This window comes from Oncorhynchus gorbuscha, linkage group LG22, assembly GCF_021184085.1.
Source record: "Oncorhynchus gorbuscha isolate QuinsamMale2020 ecotype Even-year linkage group LG22, OgorEven_v1.0, whole genome shotgun sequence".
NCBI classification, from domain to species: Eukaryota; Metazoa; Chordata; class Actinopteri; order Salmoniformes; family Salmonidae; genus Oncorhynchus; species Oncorhynchus gorbuscha.
Genome location: NC_060194.1, coordinates 42,779,508 through 42,800,537, shown reverse-complemented (window position 1 = coordinate 42,800,537; position 21,030 = coordinate 42,779,508). Strand labels below are relative to the sequence as shown.

Genomic DNA, 21,030 nt, shown 5'->3' with positions numbered 1-21,030 from the left:
CCATAGCAACGATAAAAACATTCCCAAACCAGAAACCGTGGATTGATGGCAGCATTCGCGTGAAACTGAAAGCGCGAACCACTGCTTTTAATCAGGGCAAGGTGTCTGGTAACATGTCCGAATATAAACAATGCAGCTATTCCCTCCGCAAGGCTATTAAACAAGCTAAGCGTCAGTACAGAGACAAAGTGGAATCTCAATTCAATGGCTCAGACACAAGAGGCATGTGGCAGGGTCTACAGTCAATCACGGACTACAAGAAGGAACCCAGCCCAGTCACGGACCAGGATGTCTTGCTCCCAGGCAGACTAAATAACTTTTTTGCCCGCTTTGAGGACAATACAGTGCCCCTGACACGGCCTGCAACGAAAACATGCGGTCTCTGCTTCACTGCAGCCGAGGTGAGTAAGACATTTAAACGTGTTAACCCTCGCAAGGCTGCAGGCCCAGACGGCATCCCCAGCCGCGCTCTCAGAGCATGCGCAGACCAGCTGGCCGGTGTGTTTACGGACATATTCAATCAATCCCTATACCAGTCTGCTGTTCTCACATGCTTCAAGAGGGCCACCATTGTTCCCGTTCCCAAGAAAGCTAAGGTAACTGAGCTAAACGACTACCGCCCCGAAGCACTCACTTCCGTCATCATGAAGTGCTTTGAGAGACTAGTCAAGGACCATATCACCTCCACCCTACCTGACACCCTAGACCCACTCCAATTTGCTTACCGCCCAAATAGGTCCACAGACGATGCAATCTCAACCACACTGCACACTGCCCTAACCCACCTGGACAAGAGGAATACCTATGTGAGAATGCTGTTCATCGACTACAGCTCGGCATTCAACACCATAGTACCCTCCAAGCTCGTCATCAAGCTCGAGACCCTGGGCCTCGACCCCGCCCTGTGCAACTGGGTACTGGACTTCCTGACGGGCCGCCCCCAGGTGGTGAGGGTAGGCAACAACATCTCCTCCCCGCTGATCCTCAACACGGGGGCCCCACAAGGGTGCGTTCTGAGCCCTCTCCTGTACTCCCTGTTCACCCACGACTGCGTGGCCACGCACGCCTCCAACTCAATCATCAAGTTTGCGGACGACACAACAGTGGTAGGCTTGATTACCAACAACGACGAGACGGCCTACAGGGAGGAGGTGAGGGCCCTCGGAGTGTGGTGTCAGGAAAATAACCTCACACTCAACGTCAACAAAACTAAGGAGATGATTGTGGACTTCAGGAAACAGCAGAGGGAACTCCCCCCTATCCACATCGATGGAACAGTAGTGGAGAGGGTAGCTAGTTTTAAGCTCCTCGGCATACACATCACAGACAAACTGAAATGGTCCACTCACACTGACAGCGTCATGAAGAAGGCGCAGCAGCGCCTATTCAACCTCAGGAGGCTGAAGAAATTCGGCTTGTCACCAAAAGCACTCACAAACTTCTACAGATGCACAATCGAGAGCATCCTGGTGGGCTGTATCACCGCCTGGTACGGCAACTGCTCCGCCCTCAACCGTAAGGCTCTCCAGAGGGTAGTGAGGACTGCACAACGCATCACCGGGGGCAAACTACCTGCCCTCCAGGACACCTACACCACCCGTTGTTACAGGAAGGCCATAAAGATCATCAAGGACATCAACCACCCGAACCACTGCCTGTTCACCCTGCTATCATCCAGAAGGCGAGGTCAGTACAGGTGCATCAAAGCTGGGACCGAGAGACTGAAAAACAGCTTCTATCTCAAGGCCATCAGACTGTTAAACAGCCACCACTAACATTGAGTGGCTGCTGCCAACACACTGTCATTGACACTGACCCAACTCCAGCCATTTTAAAAATGGGAATTGATGGGAAATGATGTAAATATATCACTAGCCACTTTAAACAATGCTACCTTATATAATGTTACTTACCCTACATTATTCATCTCATATGCATATGTATATACTGTACTCTACATCATCGACTGCATCCTTATGTAATACATGTATCACTAGCCACTTTAACTATGTCACTTTGTTTACTTTGTCTACACACTCATCTCATATGTATATACTGTACTCGATACCATCTACTGTATGCTGCTCTGTACCATCACTCATCCATATATCCTTATGTACATATTCTTTATCCCCTTACACTGTGTATAAGACAGTAGTTTTGGAATTGTTAGTTAGATTACTTGTTGGTTATCACTGCATTGTCGGAACTAGAAGCACAAGCATTTCGCGGCACTCGCATTAACATCTGCTAACCATGTGTATGTGACAAATAAGATTTGATTTGATTTATTACAGCCCACTGTTACAGCCTATTCTTTATATTACAGCCTATTCTTTATATTACAGCCCACTGTTACAGCCTATTCTTTATATTACAGCCTATTCTTTATATTACAGCCCACTGTTACAGCCTATTCTTTATATTACAGCCTATTCTTTATATTACAGCCCACTGTTACAGCCTATTCTTTATATTACAGCCTATTCTTTATATTACAGCCCACTGTTACAGCCTATTCTTTATATTACAGCCCACTGTTACAGCCTATTCTTTATATTACAGCCCACTGTTACAGCCTATTCTTTATATTACAGCCCACTGGTACAGCCTATTCTTTATATTACAGCCTATTCTTTATATTACAGCCTATTCTTTATGTTACAGCCTATTCTTTATATTACAGCTCACTGTTACAGCCTATTCTTTATGTTACAGCCCACTGTTACAGCCTATTCTTTATATTACAGCCCACTGTTACAGCCTATTCTTTATTTTACAGCCCAGATAGAAACTTAGAAATGACTTATGAAAACAGTAACTTAATAAGTGCGTTGTGATTGTATTACTATGAGATTCTTAAACCGGGCTGTAAAATAAAGTCTTGTTTTTCTTTTACTGGGACATTGGTTGACACACAGTATTTGAATTATTTTTACCAATCTCCTGCTAGCCAACTCCTCGCTATATTACGGGAGAGATTTGAAGAAAGAAGTGGTGTATTCCCTGTTAAAGTGGGTCATAACCAGGTGAATGATTTACTGACAGACCTACCAGTAACTTTGGTATTTCTGTGTTTTTTGCGTAACCAGGCAACAGTAACTACGTTATTTCTGGGTTTTGTGTAACCACGCAACAGTAACTATGTTATTTCTGGGTTTTGTGTAACCAGGTAACAGTAACTATGGTATTTCTTGGTGTCTTAGTTCATTTCTGACTGAAGAACCTTTTTTTATTATTATTATCAGGAGCAGGCAGACTGTATCAGCCTGTTGTACGAGCCTGGTCCCAGATCGGTATGCACGTCGTGTAGCTCAGTTGGTAGAGCATGGTGCTTGCAAGAGCCAGTATAGTGGATTTGATTCCCGGGACCACCTAAATGTCTAATATTATATTAACTCCTCTGATTCTCATTGTCATTCCCAGCACCTACAGATCTGGGACCAGCTGCTATTAGATTCATTCAGAGTGTCTCTACCAGGCCCTGTTTTAACCAGCCAGCTGGTCCCAGATCAGTATGTGGTTTAGCCAACGCTTCTTAATAATCCAGACTTTCTCCACCAGGCAGAATGAACCTGTTGTGGAGGAGCCCGAGGCAGGAGTGCCCTCCTAAGCCACCTGACCTGACCCAGAGAACTACTACAGCCACTGACCAGGCTAGATGGATAGAACCCCCAGCCCACAACAAAACCAGGAGCAGGAACTTCTCAGAGCTGGACATCCCTTTCATAGATGAGGAAGAGGACTAGCCTGGGTGCCAGTCTGTTTTTGCTCCAAATGGAATTATCATGCCAAACATGGCTGTACAATGACAGCAATGGAGTTGGAAAGAGCACTAAACAGATCTGGGACCAGGCTAGAGGACATCTAGGATGGGGCCATAATTGTCATACACGAAGCTAATCCTTCGACTGATAGCATTGGAGCTGTATTATGGCAACAAGAACCAAGCACATGATGTATATTTTCCTACATCCATTTGTGTGTGTGTGTGTGTGTGTGTGTGTGTGTGTGTGTGTGTGTGTGTGTGTGTGTGTGTGTGTGTGTGTGTGTGTGTGTGTGTGTGTGTGTGTGTGTGTGTGTGTGTGTGTGTGTGTGTGTGTGTGTGTGTGTGTGTGTGTGTGTGTAATGATCAAAGCTCAAATCAAATCTAATTTTATTTGTCACCTGCGCCGAAAACAACAGATGTCGACCTTACCTTAAAATGCTTAGTTTTTAAAAGGTAAGAAGAATGTGCTAACTTAATCTAGGGGAAATAGTAACACAATAAGGGGGCTGTATACAAGGGGTACCTATACCAAGTCAATGTGAAGGGGTACGGGTTAGTCTAGGTAACTGAGGTAATATTTACAGGACCAGTCAAAAGTTTGGACACATCTACTCATTCAAGAGTTTTTCTACATTTGTACTATTTTCTACATTGTAGAATAATAGTGAAGACATCAACATTATGAAATAACACATATTAAATAATGTACGTAGTAACCCAAAAAGTGTAAAACAAATAAAAATATATTTTAGATTCTTCAAAGTAGCCACCCTTTGCCTTGATGGACAGATTTGCACACTCTTCGCAAAAGTCTTGAAGGAGTTCCCACATATGCTGAACACTTATTGGCTGCTTTTCCTTCACTCTGTGGTCCAACTCATCCCAAACCATCTCATTTGGGTTGAGGTCAGGTGATTGTGGAGGCAAGGTCATTTGATGCAGCACTCCATCACACTCCTTGGTCAAATAGTGTGTTTTGGGTCATTGTCCTGTTGAAAAACAAATGATACTCCCACTAAGCGCAAACCAGACGTGATGACGTATCGCTGTGGTAGCCATGCTGGTTAAGTGTGCCTTGAATTCTAAATGAATCACTGACAGTGTAACCAGCAAAGCACCATCACACCACCTCCTCCGTGCTTCACGGTGGGAACCACACATGAGGAGATCATCTGTTCACCTACTCTGCGTCTCACAAAGACACGGCGGTTGGAACCAAAAATCTACAATTTGAACTCATCAGACCCAAGGACAGATTTCCACTGGTCAAATCAAATCAGTTTGTCACGTGTGCCGAATACAACAGTGAAATGCTTACGTTTAATGTCCATTGCTCGTGTTTCTTGGCCCAAGCTTGTCTCTTCTTATTATTGGTGTCGTTTAGTAGTGATTTCTTTATTGCAATTGGACCAAGAAGGCCTGATTCACGCAGTCTCCTCTGAACAGTTGATGTTGAGATGTGTATGTTACTTGAACTATGTGAAGCATTTATTTGGGCTGTAATCTGAGGTGCAGTTAACTCTAATGAACTTGTCCTTTGCAGCAGAGGTAACTCTGGGTCTTCCTTTCCTGTGGTGGTCCTCATGAGAGCCAGTATCATCATAGAGCTTGATGGTTTTTGCAACGGCACTTGAAGAAACTTTTAAAGTTCTTAAAATTTTCAAAAATGACTGGCCTTCATGTCTTAAAGTAATGATGGACTGTCATTTATCTTTGCATATTTGAGCTGTTCTTGCCATAATATGGACTTGGCTTTTACCAAATAGGGCTATCTTCTGTATACCACCCCTATCTTGTCACAACACAACTGATTGGCTCAAATGCATTAAGAAGGAAAGAAATTCCACAAATGAACTTTTAACAAGGCACACCTTTTAATTGAAATGCATTCCAGGTGACTATCTCGTGAAGCTGGTTGAGAGAATGCCAAGAGCGTGCAAAGCTGTCATCAAGGCAAAGGGTGGCTAATTTGAAGAATCTCAAATATAAAATATATTTTGATTTGTTTAAACACTTTTGGGGGTTACTACATGATGCCATGTGTTATTTCATAGTTTTGATGTCTTCACTATTATTCTACAAGTAGAAAATAGTAAGAAAGACCCTTGAATGAGTAGGTGTGTCCAAATGTTTGACTGGTACTGTACATGTAGGTAGGGGTAAAGCGACTATGCATAGATAATAAACGGAGTAGCAGCAGTGTATGTGAAGCGTGTGAATGTATGTATGTGTGTGTGTCTGAGTTTTTGTGTAGTGTGTGTGGCTAGAGTCCAGTGAGGGTACATCGAGCCTGTGCAAGAAAGTCGGTGCAATTTTTTTGAATAACTAAGAGATGGCCACCCGGAATATGTAAATTGTCCGGGTGGCCATTTGATTAACTGTTCAGCAGTCTAATGGCTTGGGGGTAGAAGCTCTCAAAGAGCCTTTTGGTCCTAGACTTGGCGCTACGGTACCGCTTGCCATGTGGTAGCAGAGAGAACAGTCTGTCACTTACATTTTTACATTTTAGTCATTTAGCAGATGCTCTTATTCAGAGCGACTTACAGTAGTGAGCGCATACATTTTTATATTTGTTCGTACTGGGCCACTGTGGGAATCGCACCCACAACCCTGGCAAGTGCCGTGCTCTACCAACTGATCTTCCTTTCGACACCGCCTGGTATAGAGATCCTGGATTGCAGGAAGCTCGGTCCCAGTGATGCACTGGGCCATACACACTGGTTATGCAACCAGTCAGAATGCTATCGATGGTGCAGCTGTAGAACCTTTTGAGAATCTAGGGACCCATGCGAAATCTTTTCAGCCTCCTGAGGGGGGAATAGGTGTTCTCGTGCCCTCTTCAAGACAGTCTTGGTGTGTTTGAACCATGATAGGGTCCTTAGTGACATGAACACTAGGGAACATGAAGCTCTCGTTCTGCTTCTATGCCACCTAGTTTGGTACTTTGTGAAATAAATGTACTATTTTATTGATAATTAACCTCCAATGAAAACAATACAGTCAAGATTGTTTTAAGGTTATCAGCATATTTGTGTTTTTCTGTTTTCTTTGAAATTGAGATGGATATTTTCACCTTGGTCCTCCTTTTTTTTATTAACAATATATTTATTGACATATTTTCACATTTTCACAAGCACCCCCCCCCCCCAAAAAACATGACAATTAAAGGTTGACTCATCTAAATGATATAGACACAAGCAGCACTGAAGAGATTGCAATGAGCGAGATGCAAGACTTTGCTCTTAAGACTGGAATCATGAATCTGCATGAGTTTGCTTCACAGAGTTACAATGTGAAGCGTACAGGACCAAAACAGTGGAGAAGTTTAACCTCACTTCAATGTTCTTAGTTGTTGCTTAACTTGACCGACAATGCTATTTACTTTGAGCATCTACTTCATATCTCTGAGTCTACCTTTTAAGATAATGCACCTTCTCTCTCCCTCATCATAGATTTAAATGACTGCCTGCTCACATCTGTAATGTTGTATATTACTTTTTCATGTCTGTGTATTATGAATGGGGTCATTCCCAAATTATACTGAGCAAAAATGTAAACGCAACCATTTCTAAGATTTCACTGAGTTATAAGAAAATCAAGACAATTGAAATAAATAAATTAGGCCCTAATTTATGGATTTCACATGACTGGGCAGTGGTGCAGCCATGGGTGGGCACAGGCCCACCCACTGTGGAGCCAGGCCCAGCCAATCAGAATGAGTTTTTCCCACACAAAAGGGCTTTATGACAGACAGAAATACTCCTCGGGCACAACAAAAAATATAAATAATAAAATATAAATAAATGAAAAGTGTTGGTCCCGTGTTTCATGAGCTGAAACTTAAAGATCCCAGAAATTTTCCATACGCACAAAAAGTTTATTTCTCTCCAATTTTGTTTACATCCTTGTTAGTGAGCATTTCTCCTTTGCCAAGATAATCCATTCACCTGGCAGGTGTGGCATATCCAGAAGCTGATTTAAACAGCATGATTATTACACAGGTGCACCTTGTGCTGGGGACAATAAAAGGCCCCTGAAATGTGCAGTTTTGTAACACGACACAATGCCACAAATGTCTCAAGTTTTGAGGGAGCGTGCAATTGGCATACTGACTGCAGGAATGTCCACCAGAGCTGTTGCCAGAGGTTTTAATGTTAATTTCTCTACCATAAACCGCATACAAGGTAATTTTAGAGAATTTGGCAGTACGTCCAACCGGCCTCACAACCAGTCCACGTGTATGGTGTCTGTGGGTGAGCGGTTTGCTGATGTCAACATTGGGAACAGAGTGCCCCATGGTGGCGGTGGGGTTATGGTATGGGCAGGCATAAGCTACAGACAACAATGATGGCAATTTGAATGCACAAAAATACCATCTTGAGATCCTGAGGCCCACTTTTGTTAAGGTATCTGTGACCAACAGATGCGTCTGTATTCCCAGTTATGTGAAATCCATAGATTAGGGCCTAATGAATGTATTTCAACTGACTAATTTCCTCGAACTGTAACACCGTAAACTCAATGCAATTGTTGCATGTTGGGTTCTCACTTACGTATTTGATGGACATGTCTCTGTGCCAAACAACCAATACACGAAGACGAGGTGAAAAGGTAACTGTAGACTACTTGTTTTTTTATGCCGCCTCCAATTAATTATAATATCAGAGCATGTGTTACTGTACTGTTCGAAATGATGTTCCTCTGTTCCGGCAAAACTTACAGATGATGTCGACGAAATACATTTTGTGATCGATAGTACAAACTTTTTTACTGAACCTATCAAATCCAGAGGTTCCTCTTCCGCCTCCTTAGCGCCTGCCAATCAGGGCTAAGTCTCGTACCGGAGGGGCGGTTTGTTTTTTACACAGGAAGATGGATCAAAATGAGGTGGGGAAATGTGCATTGGGTAATCACTTGCTATGTAGCCAGAGAAGGCGAAGTCAAATATTGATCATTTTCCAGAGCTTATTACTGAAGTTACCCCTCTGACATCAAGAATGGACATAAGTTAACAATGACGGGAGAAAAGAAGAAGAAAAAGCGGCTGAACCGCAGCGTTCTTCTGGCTAAGAAAATTATTATAAAAGATGGAGGCAGTGTGAGTAACGTTAGCTAACATATTTTGCTATTTTTCTTCGTTAGCCTAATGGCTATGTACATTGACATGTTTTGCATGATTTTATTTAGCTTGTTTTATCAAGTTTAGCTACCAGTTGTTTCCGGGCTGAGCAGTTTAACATGTCAACTCACTAGTGCCATGTCAAACTAGCAGCTGTTGGCTAAAGCTAATGTTTGCTAGGTGGTACAAGTTGTAACGTCACTGTTAAAGGTAACAAGACCACAGCGAGTTAGCAAGTCAGCTGTTAACTTTGAGCCACGCTTCATCCGAGTTTGTTTGGTGTTGTGTTTGACGTAAGATGTTTTTTTTTAGCTTTTAGATTAACATTTTGCCTCGTGTGTGTGTGTGTGTGGTGTGGTGTGTGTGTGATAGCTAGTCACGCTACTGTAGTATTCAAACAAAGCAAATCGAACACGTTTAATTCGTGTCAGTTGTTTGCAACGGTGTAGAAAACATTAGGAACACCTAGCAAATATTGAGTTAACCCCCTTTTGCCATCAGAACAGCCTCAATTAGTCGGGACATGGACTACAAGGTGTCAACAGCGGTCCACAGGGATGCTGGCCCATTGTTGACAAGGTTTGCCGGGTGGTGGACCATTGATGCACAAGGGAAACTGTTGCGCATGGGGGGGGGGGGGGGGGGTTGCTGTTCTTGACACACAAACCGGTGTGCCTGGTAGCTAAGTTCAAAGGCACTTAAATATTTTGTGTTGCCCATTCACCCTCTGAATGATACACAATCCATGTTTCAAGGCTTAAAAGTAATTATTTAACCCGTCTCTCCCTTAATCTACACTGATTTGAAGTGGATTTAATAAGGGATCATAGCTTTCACTTGGTCAGTCTGTCGTTGAAGGAGCAGGTGTTCCTAATGTTTGTACACTGAATGTAGATAAAACATTAGATCGCTAATGCTGTGTATTGGCCAATGAGAGGCTTTGACGCAATAGGTCGGCCATGTTGGCTCTCCCCAGAAGGAGTAGTCCTCCAATCGGAATGAATGGAATTCTATTGTATCTCAATTCATTTTTTTTAACTACTTCACCATCGGTTCAGTTATTTAAATTGCATTCGTTATTATTTTTTTTCTCTGCACTCATTGCACAGTTTCTCTGAAGCTAAATCTGATCAAGACCAAACTGCAGTGTTGTAGGGTGTTGAATTTTCCATATTTTTATTTCTTTTTTTATTTAGCTCGCATTATAATTTAAAACTATGCATTAAGGTGTCTGTAATATAATAAACGTTGCAACAACAAACAAAAAATCATAAAATGCTATTCTATAGCTTCCAAAATAGTTCTTACAGTGGTGGGGGAGAGCCAAGATGGAGGCACGGTGGATTCAACACAATGGTGGGGTAGTATGAAGATGGAGGCACAGTAGCTTCAAAACGAGTCCTGTTAGTCATCTATGTTTACTATTTTCTACATTCTATAATAAAATAGTGAAGACCTCAACTATGAAATAACACATATGGAATCATGTAGTAACCAAAAAGTGAAAAAATACATCTTATTTGAGATTCTTCAAAGTAGCCACCCTTTGCCTTGACAGCTTTGTATACTCTTGGCATTCTCTCAACCAGCTTCACGAGGAAGTCACCTGGAATGCATTTCAATTAACAGGTCTGCTGTGTTAAGGTTCATTTCTGGAATTTCTTTCCTCTACGTGTTTGAGGCAATCACTTGTGTTACAAGGTAGGGGTGGTATATAGAAGACAACCCTGTTTGGTAAAAGACCAAGTCCGTATTATGGCATGAACAGCTCAAATAAGCAAAGAGAAACGACAGTCCATCATTACTGTAAGACAAGGTCAGTCAATGTGGAAAATTTAAATAACTTTAAAAGTTTCTTCAAGTGCAGTCGCAAAAACCATCAAGCGCTATGATGAAACTGGCTCACATGAGAACTGCCACGGGAAAGGAAGACCCAGAGTTAGAGTTACCTTTGCTGCAGAGGATAAGTTCATTAGTTACCAGCCTCAGAAATTGCAGCCCAAATAAATGCTTAGTTCAAGTTAGACACATCTCGAATTGCTTCAAAGAAACCACTACTAAAGGACACTAAGAAGAGGAAGAGACTTGCTTGGGCCAAGAATCACGAGCAATGGACATTAGACCGGTCCTTTTAGTCTTAGTCCAAATTGGAGATTTTAGGTTCCAACCACCCTGTCTTTGTGAGATGCAGAGTAGGTGAATGGATTATCTCTACATGTGTGGTTCCCACTGTGAAGCATGGAGGTGTGGGAGTGCTTTGCTGGTGACACTATCAGTGATTTTTAGAATTCAAAAAGTACCCTTAACCAGCATGGATACTACAGTGTTCTGCAGCAATACGCCATCCCATCTGTTTTGCGCTTAGTGGGACTATCATTTGTTTTCCAACAGGACAATGACCCAACACACCTCCAGGCTGTGTAAGGGCTATTTGACCAAGACTGAGAGTGATGTTGTGCTGCGTCAGATGACCTTGCCTGCACAATTACCCGACCTCAACACAATTGAGATGGTTTGGGATGAGTTGAACCGCAAAGTGCAGAAAAAGCAGCTAACAAGTGCTCAGCATATGTGTGAACTCCTTCAAGACTGTTGGAAAAGCATTCTTCACGAAGCTGGTTGAGAGACTGCCAAGGGTGTACAAAGCTGTCACCAAGGCAAATGGTGGCTACTTTGTAGACTCAAATATATTTTAATTTTAACACTTTTTGGGTTACTACATGATTCCATATGTGTTATTTCATAGTTTTGGTGTCTTCTATTATTCTACAATGTAGAATATAGTACAAGTAAAGAAAAACCCTTTAAGTAGGTGTTCTACAACCTTTGACTGGTAGTGTATATATATTTAAATACCATACTTCCATATACAAACAACAACCTATAGCAGGACACAAACATCAACATCACCCCTGCCCTGACCCACCGGCTCACATCCCCACTCTCCTATTCCACTATCACTCTCTTCCACATGGACTCAAACTGCACCAGGGGGCTGGTGGCACTGTAATTGGGGAAGAAGGGATCGTATTAATGTCTGGAATGGAATAAATTGAATGGTATTGAACTATTGACTGATACTGTGTGTATATGTGTCATGCTCCGATATTACATTTTTGGCAGCTTTTTAGTAGATAACACACACACGGCCGCAGCGGTCTAAGGCACTGAATCTCAATTAACGAGGCGTCACTACAGTCCCTGGTTCGATTCCAGGCTGTATTGCATCTGGCCCGTGATTGGGAGTCCCATAGGGCGGCACACAATTGGCCACGCTTCGTTAGGGTTTGGCTTGGGTAGGACGTCATTGTAAATAAGAATTTGTCATGCCTAGTTAAATAAAGGTTACACACACACACACACACACACTGACAGTTATTTTGTTGGCAGTTACTTATGTCCCCATTACCAGTAAAACATCAACCTATTTCTTTCACTTACTTGCTGTGCTTTTTCGATGTTCAGTCGTTTCATTCTCAACCAGGATTTCACATACTATGGAACGCCGTTTGGGTCTTTGCGTGTCAAATAACTTAGTTGACACATCATAGTGTTTGATCAATCAGGATTTTAATATGACTGCACGTCACCTAATATTTTAACGTTTTGATGATAGAATATATATATTTTTTTAACCTAATTTACGCATTGATTAAACACTCACTCGTATTTCAAGTCTCAGCGATTCTTCGATACGCATGCTGCGATGCTTGTAACGGTGTTGGTCATAAATAAAAAGCTCATGGATGGACAATGTTCTTCCCCAAAAACATAGTAAAACGACATCTGTTACAGTAGCTATAGATAGCTAGGTGTCGTCTAAAATAACTCTAATTTATAAGACCGTTCTTATTGCTGTTCTGTGAATGGAGAAGTACACAGCGTTGTACGAGATCTTCAGTTTCTTAGCAATTTCTCGCATGGAATAGCCTTCATTTCTCGGAACAAGAATAGACCGAGTTTCAGAAGAAAGTCCTTTTGCTTCTGGCCGTTTTGAGCCTGTAATCGAATGCTGATGCTCCACAAATATACTCAACTAGTCTAAAGGAGGCCAATTTTATTGCTTCTTAATTAGAGCAACCGTTTTCAGCTGTGCTAACAATTGTAAAAGTGTTTTCTAATGATCAATTAGCTTTTTAAAATGATCAACTTGGATTAGCAAACACAATGTGCCATTGGAACACAGGGGTGATGGTTGCTGATTTAAAAAAAAAAATGATTTTACCTTTATTACCTGATAATGGGCCTATGTAGATATTCCATTTTTAAAAATCAGCTGTTTCCATCTACAATAGTCATTTACAACATTAACAATGTCTACACTGTATTTCTGATCAAATTGATGTTATTTTAATGGACAACCTTTTTTTCCCCCATACTTTCAGAAACAAGGACATTTCTAAGTGACAACTTTTGAATGCTTAGTGTAGGTATGCACGTCAGCTTTGACATCGGTTTTGCACACTGGCGTTAAACTAGACATCGGGCCGATAACGATGTTGGCATTTTTAGCTAAATTCATCCGATTCCGATATGTTTACAGAATTATTTTTTATATACATTTTTAAAAATATATATCGTACATACTCACTCACTCACTCACTGGTTGGGTGTGTTGCTTTCCTAGGTAGCTAGCTGAAGCATGAGGTTGGTACAATGTCTGTAGGGATGTGATGGCTATAAAATGCATGATTTGTAAATGTCATCTGAAATGACTGACATTTTGTTGACAACATGAATTGTTGTCAGTTAATGACTTTGTCAGTTCACACTACTCCAAACAATGTTACCTAGCTGGCTGAAATACGCTGTGAGTTTGCTTGAGTTTTGTCCCTTCAATTCAGGCTTCAAGAATAACCAAAAGGTCAATGATCTTGATTGAGTAATGTGGTCCTTTGGAGCATGGTTTGGGTTAGGTACTGGAATTGAGAGGGAGATGCCACTTGTTTATGTTGGCTATAGTCTTGAGCCAATGAGATCTCACGAGAACCATATGTTCTCAGCAGTAATACTTTGGAATAGCCTTTGACGCGGTTTTGGTTACCTGCAGACTAGCTTGATGGCAGTCAGGATGAAACTAGCCCTTCTTGCCATTGCATTGCATGATTTGTGGTCTAGAATGAACACACCCAGCCCTACTTTTACAGCCAACATGGCTGTCCCACCTCTCTGTCAAGACTCCCATGTCCCCTCTTCCATCTCTGGGAAGTGGACGCTTCTTCCTTCCTCCCCACGCATGTAAAAGGATTGGTGTTAGCATGGGTAGGGAGTTCCATCATGTTTCACCAGTCTCTTCCTTTTAAATCCATGAGCAGAAGTGAACATGTTAGTGGACACTTGGGGTTAGAATGGCAGTCCCACTCACTATACTCAGCACCTGTTGCAGTTTACTGGCTGTTCACTCGCACTGCACACACTATTTTTGAAACGAGTGTTGTCCGTTGGCTATTTAAATTAAAGTTTTGTGGATGTGCATATGGCATTTTGGAATTGTATGCCGGTCAGCTAATCTTTTTTTTTTCTTATTTTCTCCCTCCTCCCTCCTTTTCTCTTATCTCTCTTTTCCGTTCTTCTTTCTCTCTCTCTCTCTATGCTGTAGCCCCAGGGGATGGGTGATCCCAGCGTCTATCATGCTGTGGTGGTGATCTTCCTGGAGTTCTTTGCCTGGGGGCTTCTTACCACGCCCATGCTAACGGTAGGTTAATCCCCCCGGGATCAAACAAAGTCAGCAGCATACCACCCTACATACCACTGCTGGCTTGCTTCTGAAGCTAAGCAGGGTTGGGCCTGGTCAGTCCCTGGATGGGAGACCAGATGCTGCTGGAAGTGGTGTTGGAGGGCCAGTAGGAGGCACTCTTTCCTCTTGTCTAAAAAAAAATATATCCCAATACCCCAGGGCAGTGATTGGGAACCCTGCCCTGTGTAGGGTGCAGTCTTTCGGATGGGATGTTAAACGGTTGTCCTGACTGTGGTCATTAAAAATCCCATGGCACTTATCGTAAGAGTAGGGGTGTTAACCCCGGTGTCCTGGCTAAATTCCCACTCTGACCCTGAAACCATCACGGTCACCTAATAATCCCCAGTTTACAATTGGCTCATTCATCCCCCTCTCCCCTGTAACTATTCCCCAGGTCGTTGCTGTAAATGAGAACGAGTTCTCAGTCGACTTACCTGGTAAAATATTGGATAAATGAACATTAAAAAAAAACCTGAGCTCACCATACCCATGCTAACGGTAGGTTAACCCCCTGAGCCCACGGTCACATCCCTAGAGTGCACTACTGTTGACCAGGACCCATAGGGCTTATTCAGTGATCTGTACTGTAGAGCATAGGCTGAGCTTACCACGCCCATCCCCACAGTAGAAACTGTAAGTAGGTAAACCACCACACAGCTGTGCCCACCTGCTCCCCTCAACTATGGAGCCTACCTATGATTACATACAGTAGTGATACAACCCATGCTCACGGTAGCTCAAACCACCATCTGTTCTCTAGCTTACGTTGTTCTACGTGTGGTAGGGAACAGGAACGCAACGCCTATGTCTGTTGCACAAATTTACCACCCGCTAAAGCCTTGGGCCTAACAACACTCATGCCAATATATCCTCCAAACCGGCTTCTCTGTCATTATCACATGAGTAAACCACCACCTGGTCTCAGGTGTGACTCACAAAATGTTTGTGCTTCTAGTTCCGAAAATGCAGTAATAACTAACGAGTAATCTAACCTAACAATTTCACAACAACTACCTTATACACACAGTGTAAAGGGATGAAGAATATGTTCCAAAAACTATATGAATGAGTACAGAACGGCTTAGGCAAGATGCAGTAGATGGTACAGAGTGCAGTATATACATATGAGATGACTAATGCAGGGTATGTAAACATTATATGAAGTGGCATTGTTTAAAGTGGCTAGTGATACATCTGTAAAAGTTGGTGAGTGCTTTTGGTGACAAGCCAAATTTCTTCAGCCTCCTGAGGTTGAAGAGGCACTGCTGCACCTTCTTCACCACGCTGTCTGTGTGGGTGGACCATTTCAGTTTGTCCGTGATGTGTACACAGAGGAATTTAAAACCTTCTACCCTCTCCACTACTGTCCCGTCGATGTGGATAGGGCGGTGCTCCCTCTGCTGTTTCCTGGAGTGTACGATCATCTCCTTTGTTTTGTTAACGTTGAGTGTGAGGTTATTTTCCTGACACCACACTCCGAGGGCCCTCACCTCCTCCCTGTAGGCCGTCTCGTCGTTGTTGGTAATTAAGCCTACCACTGTAGTGTCGCCTGCAAACTTGATTGAGTTGGAGGCGTGCATGGCCACGCAGTCGTGGATTTATAACGTTTGTGTCACTTAAATAGCATAAGCGATGGAAAGATGTGTAGAATTGCTGGAAATTTGCTTTAAAACTGCTAATGTTATTTCAGCCTCATGGAAAGATGTGTAGAATAGCAAGACATTTGCTTTAAATCTGCTAAATTGTCACTGCGGCCAACGAGGGCCTCTAAAATGTCAAGTCGGGCGACCGCACCATTGGCCACCCTCGTGGCCATAACCCCGCCACGCCCACCACCTAAGCCCCATTTTGATCCAGGAAAACCCCTAATATTACAATGTTTCTCATCAATATCTCAGATCTCTATAGGTGTCTAAGCCACCACTGAGACGGCTCCATTGCACACCACCACTGAGCACAACAAGCTCATTATAAGTCGCTCTGGAAAAGAGTGTCTGCTCAATGACCAAAATGATAAGAACCCTCGTCCCCCAAAAGAACCGGATTGTATAAATAATTCATAATGACTGTTTTATGTTTCATTCATACCTTCCACCCATTCCTAATTCTTTCCCAAGCACAACCAGGGAGTGACATTTCCCCACAAACAGCTGCACTATAACGGCTATGAATAATTTAATTGATAATTAAATGTTGAGCGAGCCTGATGACGCAGCCTGTTGTGTGGATGAGAGGTAGGAACTAATGTTGGTAGGAACTAATGGACTGAATATGTAAAGGTACATCAAACGCTGTATTATTTGAACGAGGTCCCTTTCACTTTTGAAAGGGCTCATCAGAAAGCGAGGGAGAGAGAAGTTCAGTGCAAGGTTGTTGTTATAGGGCTGGGTCCCAAATGGCACCCTATTCCCTATATAGTGCACTACCTTTGAAAATGGCCAATAGGGCTCTGGTCAAAAGCAGTGCACTATATAGTGTCGTGAAATATTCTAATCAAGTGAGAGACATTGTCATATCTTCAAACAATCATCTTTATTTCATTATTTTAATAATGAGGCTTGTTGACCCGAGTAACTTAACACAAATGCAGAGTACTATATTAGCTGATGCTAACAATACTCAGTCATTGTTGGTTCAACCCCTCCCATGCACACCAAGGAGCATCATAACCCACTCTGGGTTCATCCTGTCATTATCTGCATGTGGGTTGTTGCCTTAACCCCACCCTGGATTAGTCTCCCAGATGCAAGGATGATTTTGAGACACTGGTTTGTTCTACTCCTAAACTATCCCTAGTTAAACACATTATTGTCTATATTTATTTTTACTTTTTATTTTACCTTTTATTTAACTAGGCAAGTCAGTTAAGAACATTCTTATTTTCAATGACGGCCTAGGAACAGTGGGTTAACTGCCTGTTCAGGGGCAGAATGGCAGATTTGTACCTTGTCAGCTCGGGGGTTTGAACTTGCAACCTTCCACTTACTAGCCCAACGCTCTAACCACTAGGCCACCCTGCCGCCTCTCTCACAATAAGGTGCTATTTGGGACGGAGCCTAGATGTAAATGTGACTCCCCTCAATGGAAGAAATACTGAAAGAACTAATCATATCAGACAAACTATATACAATGTTCAAGAATATAAACATAACATGTAACAATATTTTGATTTATAGTTAATATAAAGAAATCAGTCGATTGAAATAATTTCATCATCTATGGATTTCCCATGACTGGGAATACAGGTATGCATCAGTTGGTCACAAACACCTTAAACACCATGTGTCTCATGCAGCATGACACATCTCCGTTGCATAGAGTTGATTGTGGCCTTTGGAATGTTGTCCCACTCATCAATGGCTGTGCAAAGTTGCTGGATATTGTTGGGAACTGGAACACGCTGTCATACTAATCGATCCAGAGCATCCCAAACGTGCTCAATGGGTGACTTGTCTGAGTATGCAGGCCATGGAAGAAATGGGACATTTTCAGCTTGATCCTTGAGACGTTAGGCCATGCATTGTCATTTTTAAAAAATTAGGTGATTGCAGTGGATAATTCACACGACAATGGTCCTCAGGAAGTCATCCCGATATCTCTGTGCATTCAAATTTCTATAGATAAAATGCAATTGTGTTAATCTGTAGCTTATGCCTGCCTGTACCATAACCCCACCGCCACAATGGGGCACTCTGTTTACAACGTTGACATCAGCAAACCGCTCACCCACGACGCAATCTGCCCGGTACAGTTGACACCGGGATTAATCCGCGAAGAGTACACTTCTCCAGCGTGCCAGTGGCCATCAAAGGTGAGCATTTGCCCACAGAAGTCTACGCCGTACTGCAGTCAGGTCAAGACCCTGGTGTGGACGTCCTGGGCTGGTGTGGACGACTGCAGTCAGGTCAAGACCCTGGTGTGAACCTCCTGGGCTGGTGTGGACGACTGCAGTCAGGTCAAGACCCTGGTGTGAACCTCCTGGGCTGGTGTGGACGACTGCAGTCAGGTCAAGACCCTGGTGTGGACGTCCTGGGCTGGTGTGGACGACTGCAGTCAGGTCAAGACCCTGGTGTGAACCTCCTGGGCTGGTGTGGACGACTGCAGTCAGGTCAAGACCCTGGTGTGAACCTCCTGGGCTGGTGTGGACGACTGCAGTCAGGTCAAGACCCTGGTGTGAACCTCCTGGGCTGGTGTGGTTACGAGGACAGTTGAACATACTGCTAAATTTGCAGAAATCAACATTTTGAATTCTCTGGACATTCCTGCAGTCAGTATGTGAGTTGCACGCTCCCTGAACTTGAGATGTCTGGGGCATTGAGTGTTGTGATAAAACTGTCCATTTTAGTGGCCTTTATTGTCCCCAGCACAAAGTGCATGTGTGTAATGTTCATGCTTTTTTTTGATCAGCTTCTTGATATGACACACCTGTCAGGTGGATGGATTATCTTGGCAAAAGTAGAAATGCTCACTAACAGGGATGTAAACAAAATGTGTGCACAATTTTGAGAAATAAGCTTATTTTTTTTGTGAGATTGGAACATTTCTGCCATCTTTTATTTCATGAGTTGAAATAAAAGGGGCCAACCCTTATTACACATTGTTTTTATATAATAGTGAATTTGAAAATACATTGTGTTGTCGTCCAGGAGATCGTTATTTTTCATACACTGCCTTGCAATGTCACTGACATGTTTACTATGGCTCCAGTTACTAACTACAATTGATCTTTGAGCTACAATATTGACATGCACACATGTTCATTACGGCACAAGGTAGCGAAACGTTTTGCAACGTAATGTGAAAACCAGTGTTTTAACTTTTTGTTATTGGACAATTGGACAAGTTCAGTAGAACCTCTCATTTTGGAGTGTTTTCGACCTGCTCAGTCTGGGGCGGCAGGTAGCCTAGTGGTTAGAGCGTTGGACTAGTAACAGAAAGGTTGCTAGGTCGAATCCCCGAGCTGACAAGGTAAAAATGTCCTTCTGCCCCTGAACAAGGCACCCACTGTTCCTAGGCCGTCATTGAAAATAAGAATTTGTTCTTAACAGACTTGCCTAGTTAAATAAAAATGAATATATCTGGAGTGGTGCTTATCTTGATTTGTTGTCCTGACTACATTTGAGGTCAATTTGTTTTTGCATTTTTGGGTTAATCAGAGGGCAGTGGGGAGACTAGAAATTGGCATCAATGTTCCCAGCTCATTTAATTACCAACGTACGTTAATCTACCACTGTGAAGCAGGCAAGAAGTACATCTCATTGACTTTTTAAAACTGCATGGCATTGACTTAGCATTTAGTGTTTGAAATGCCATGCCTGACTTCTGACCTCTTTATCATTTCCCCTCAAATGCACAATGTGCCTGATTTTGCCTGAGTGTGTTTCAGTGACCTTCCTTAGACCTCCCTTCAGTTAACAATGAAACAAAACGGTTTACTTTAAAAGATACCTAACTTTACACAGTGTGCTTTGACCTTTCCACCTCTGCTTTTAGTTTCTGTGACCTAACTAATTGTATTTGTTCTCTCGGTATCTCAGGCGCAGAAAGGTCATGATCAAATAATGAAGTGGATATTGTGTAATGGGTATTTTCCTGTGCTGTAGTTTGTTGACCTAAGTGAACAGGTTTAAATAGTTGTCATTTAGCAGTGTCTTTATCCATAGTGATTTACAGTTTGTGCATTCGTCTTATGTGGTTGTCTCACCTGGCCATTTGATCACAGTCGTAGTAAAGTACATTTTTCTTCAAGGTAACCATCAGCTGATCACATGGCTGATGGCAAATGCATTGTTTGTTTTTTTTCCTCTAGTGAAGAGCAGTCACCTTAGGTCATATGTCTGTTACACTGTACTAATAGACACGACAGTTATTTTTGTTTTGTCTCTTTTTATATTGAAGTCGATATTGTGAATGCAGGAGTGTTAACCCACACAGTACAGTGTTACCTTACTGTAGGCTACTGTATGGACACAACAGTTTGAGGTGTTATCTGTGTTTGTCTCCCCAGGTCTTACATCAAACATTCCCTCAACACACATTCCTGATGAATGGGCTCATTCACGGTGTCAAGGTGAGAGCATGACAGTTTACTGCAGCCTAGCTTGTTGGAGTCTAGCCTGTAGCTAGGAAACTCATTAGGTAAACTCACCATGTTCCATGTTTATGTAGTTGGGCGTGTAAGATGCTGTTAATCTCTTGTTCACTAATTAGTGGAGAGTTTCAGTGACTTTCACCTCAGGTTGTCTGTGTAGATGTTTAACCTCAAGTTGGATGTGTGTGTGTGTAGATGTTGGAAGGCGGGAGTGTGTATGCCTAGTATAGTAGGTTGTATCATGGGAAAGCATGGACTACTGCACTAGAGCCACAAACTGTACGTGTGAAGGATTGTCCATGTTAGTTACTCAT

The 21,030-nt window shown here is 42.6% G+C and overlaps 2 protein-coding genes across 3 annotated transcripts in view; both read left to right on the top strand.

Moving 5' to 3' along the window:
• The window catches only part of LOC124009781 (unconventional myosin-IXb-like), an 80,707-nt gene extending 76,242 nt beyond the window's left edge, over positions 1–4,465 (top strand). Inside the window, exon 42 of the mRNA XM_046321938.1 lies at positions 3,565–4,465. Within this exon, the coding sequence (XP_046177894.1) occupies positions 3,565–3,749 (185 nt within the window). The 3' untranslated portion in view covers positions 3,750–4,465. The remainder of the gene's footprint in view (positions 1–3,564) is intronic.
• Positions 4,466–8,646: 4,181 nt separating this feature from the next.
• The window catches only part of mfsd14a2 (major facilitator superfamily domain containing 14A2), a 40,661-nt gene continuing 28,277 nt past the window's right edge, over positions 8,647–21,030 (top strand). For both annotated transcript variants that reach the window (XM_046322538.1, XM_046322537.1), the window contains exons 1-3: positions 8,647–8,867; positions 14,488–14,583; positions 20,633–20,695. In XM_046322538.1, the coding sequence (XP_046178494.1) occupies positions 8,784–8,867; positions 14,488–14,583; positions 20,633–20,695 (243 nt within the window). In that variant the 5' untranslated portion in view covers positions 8,647–8,783. The remainder of the gene's footprint in view (positions 8,868–14,487; positions 14,584–20,632; positions 20,696–21,030) is intronic.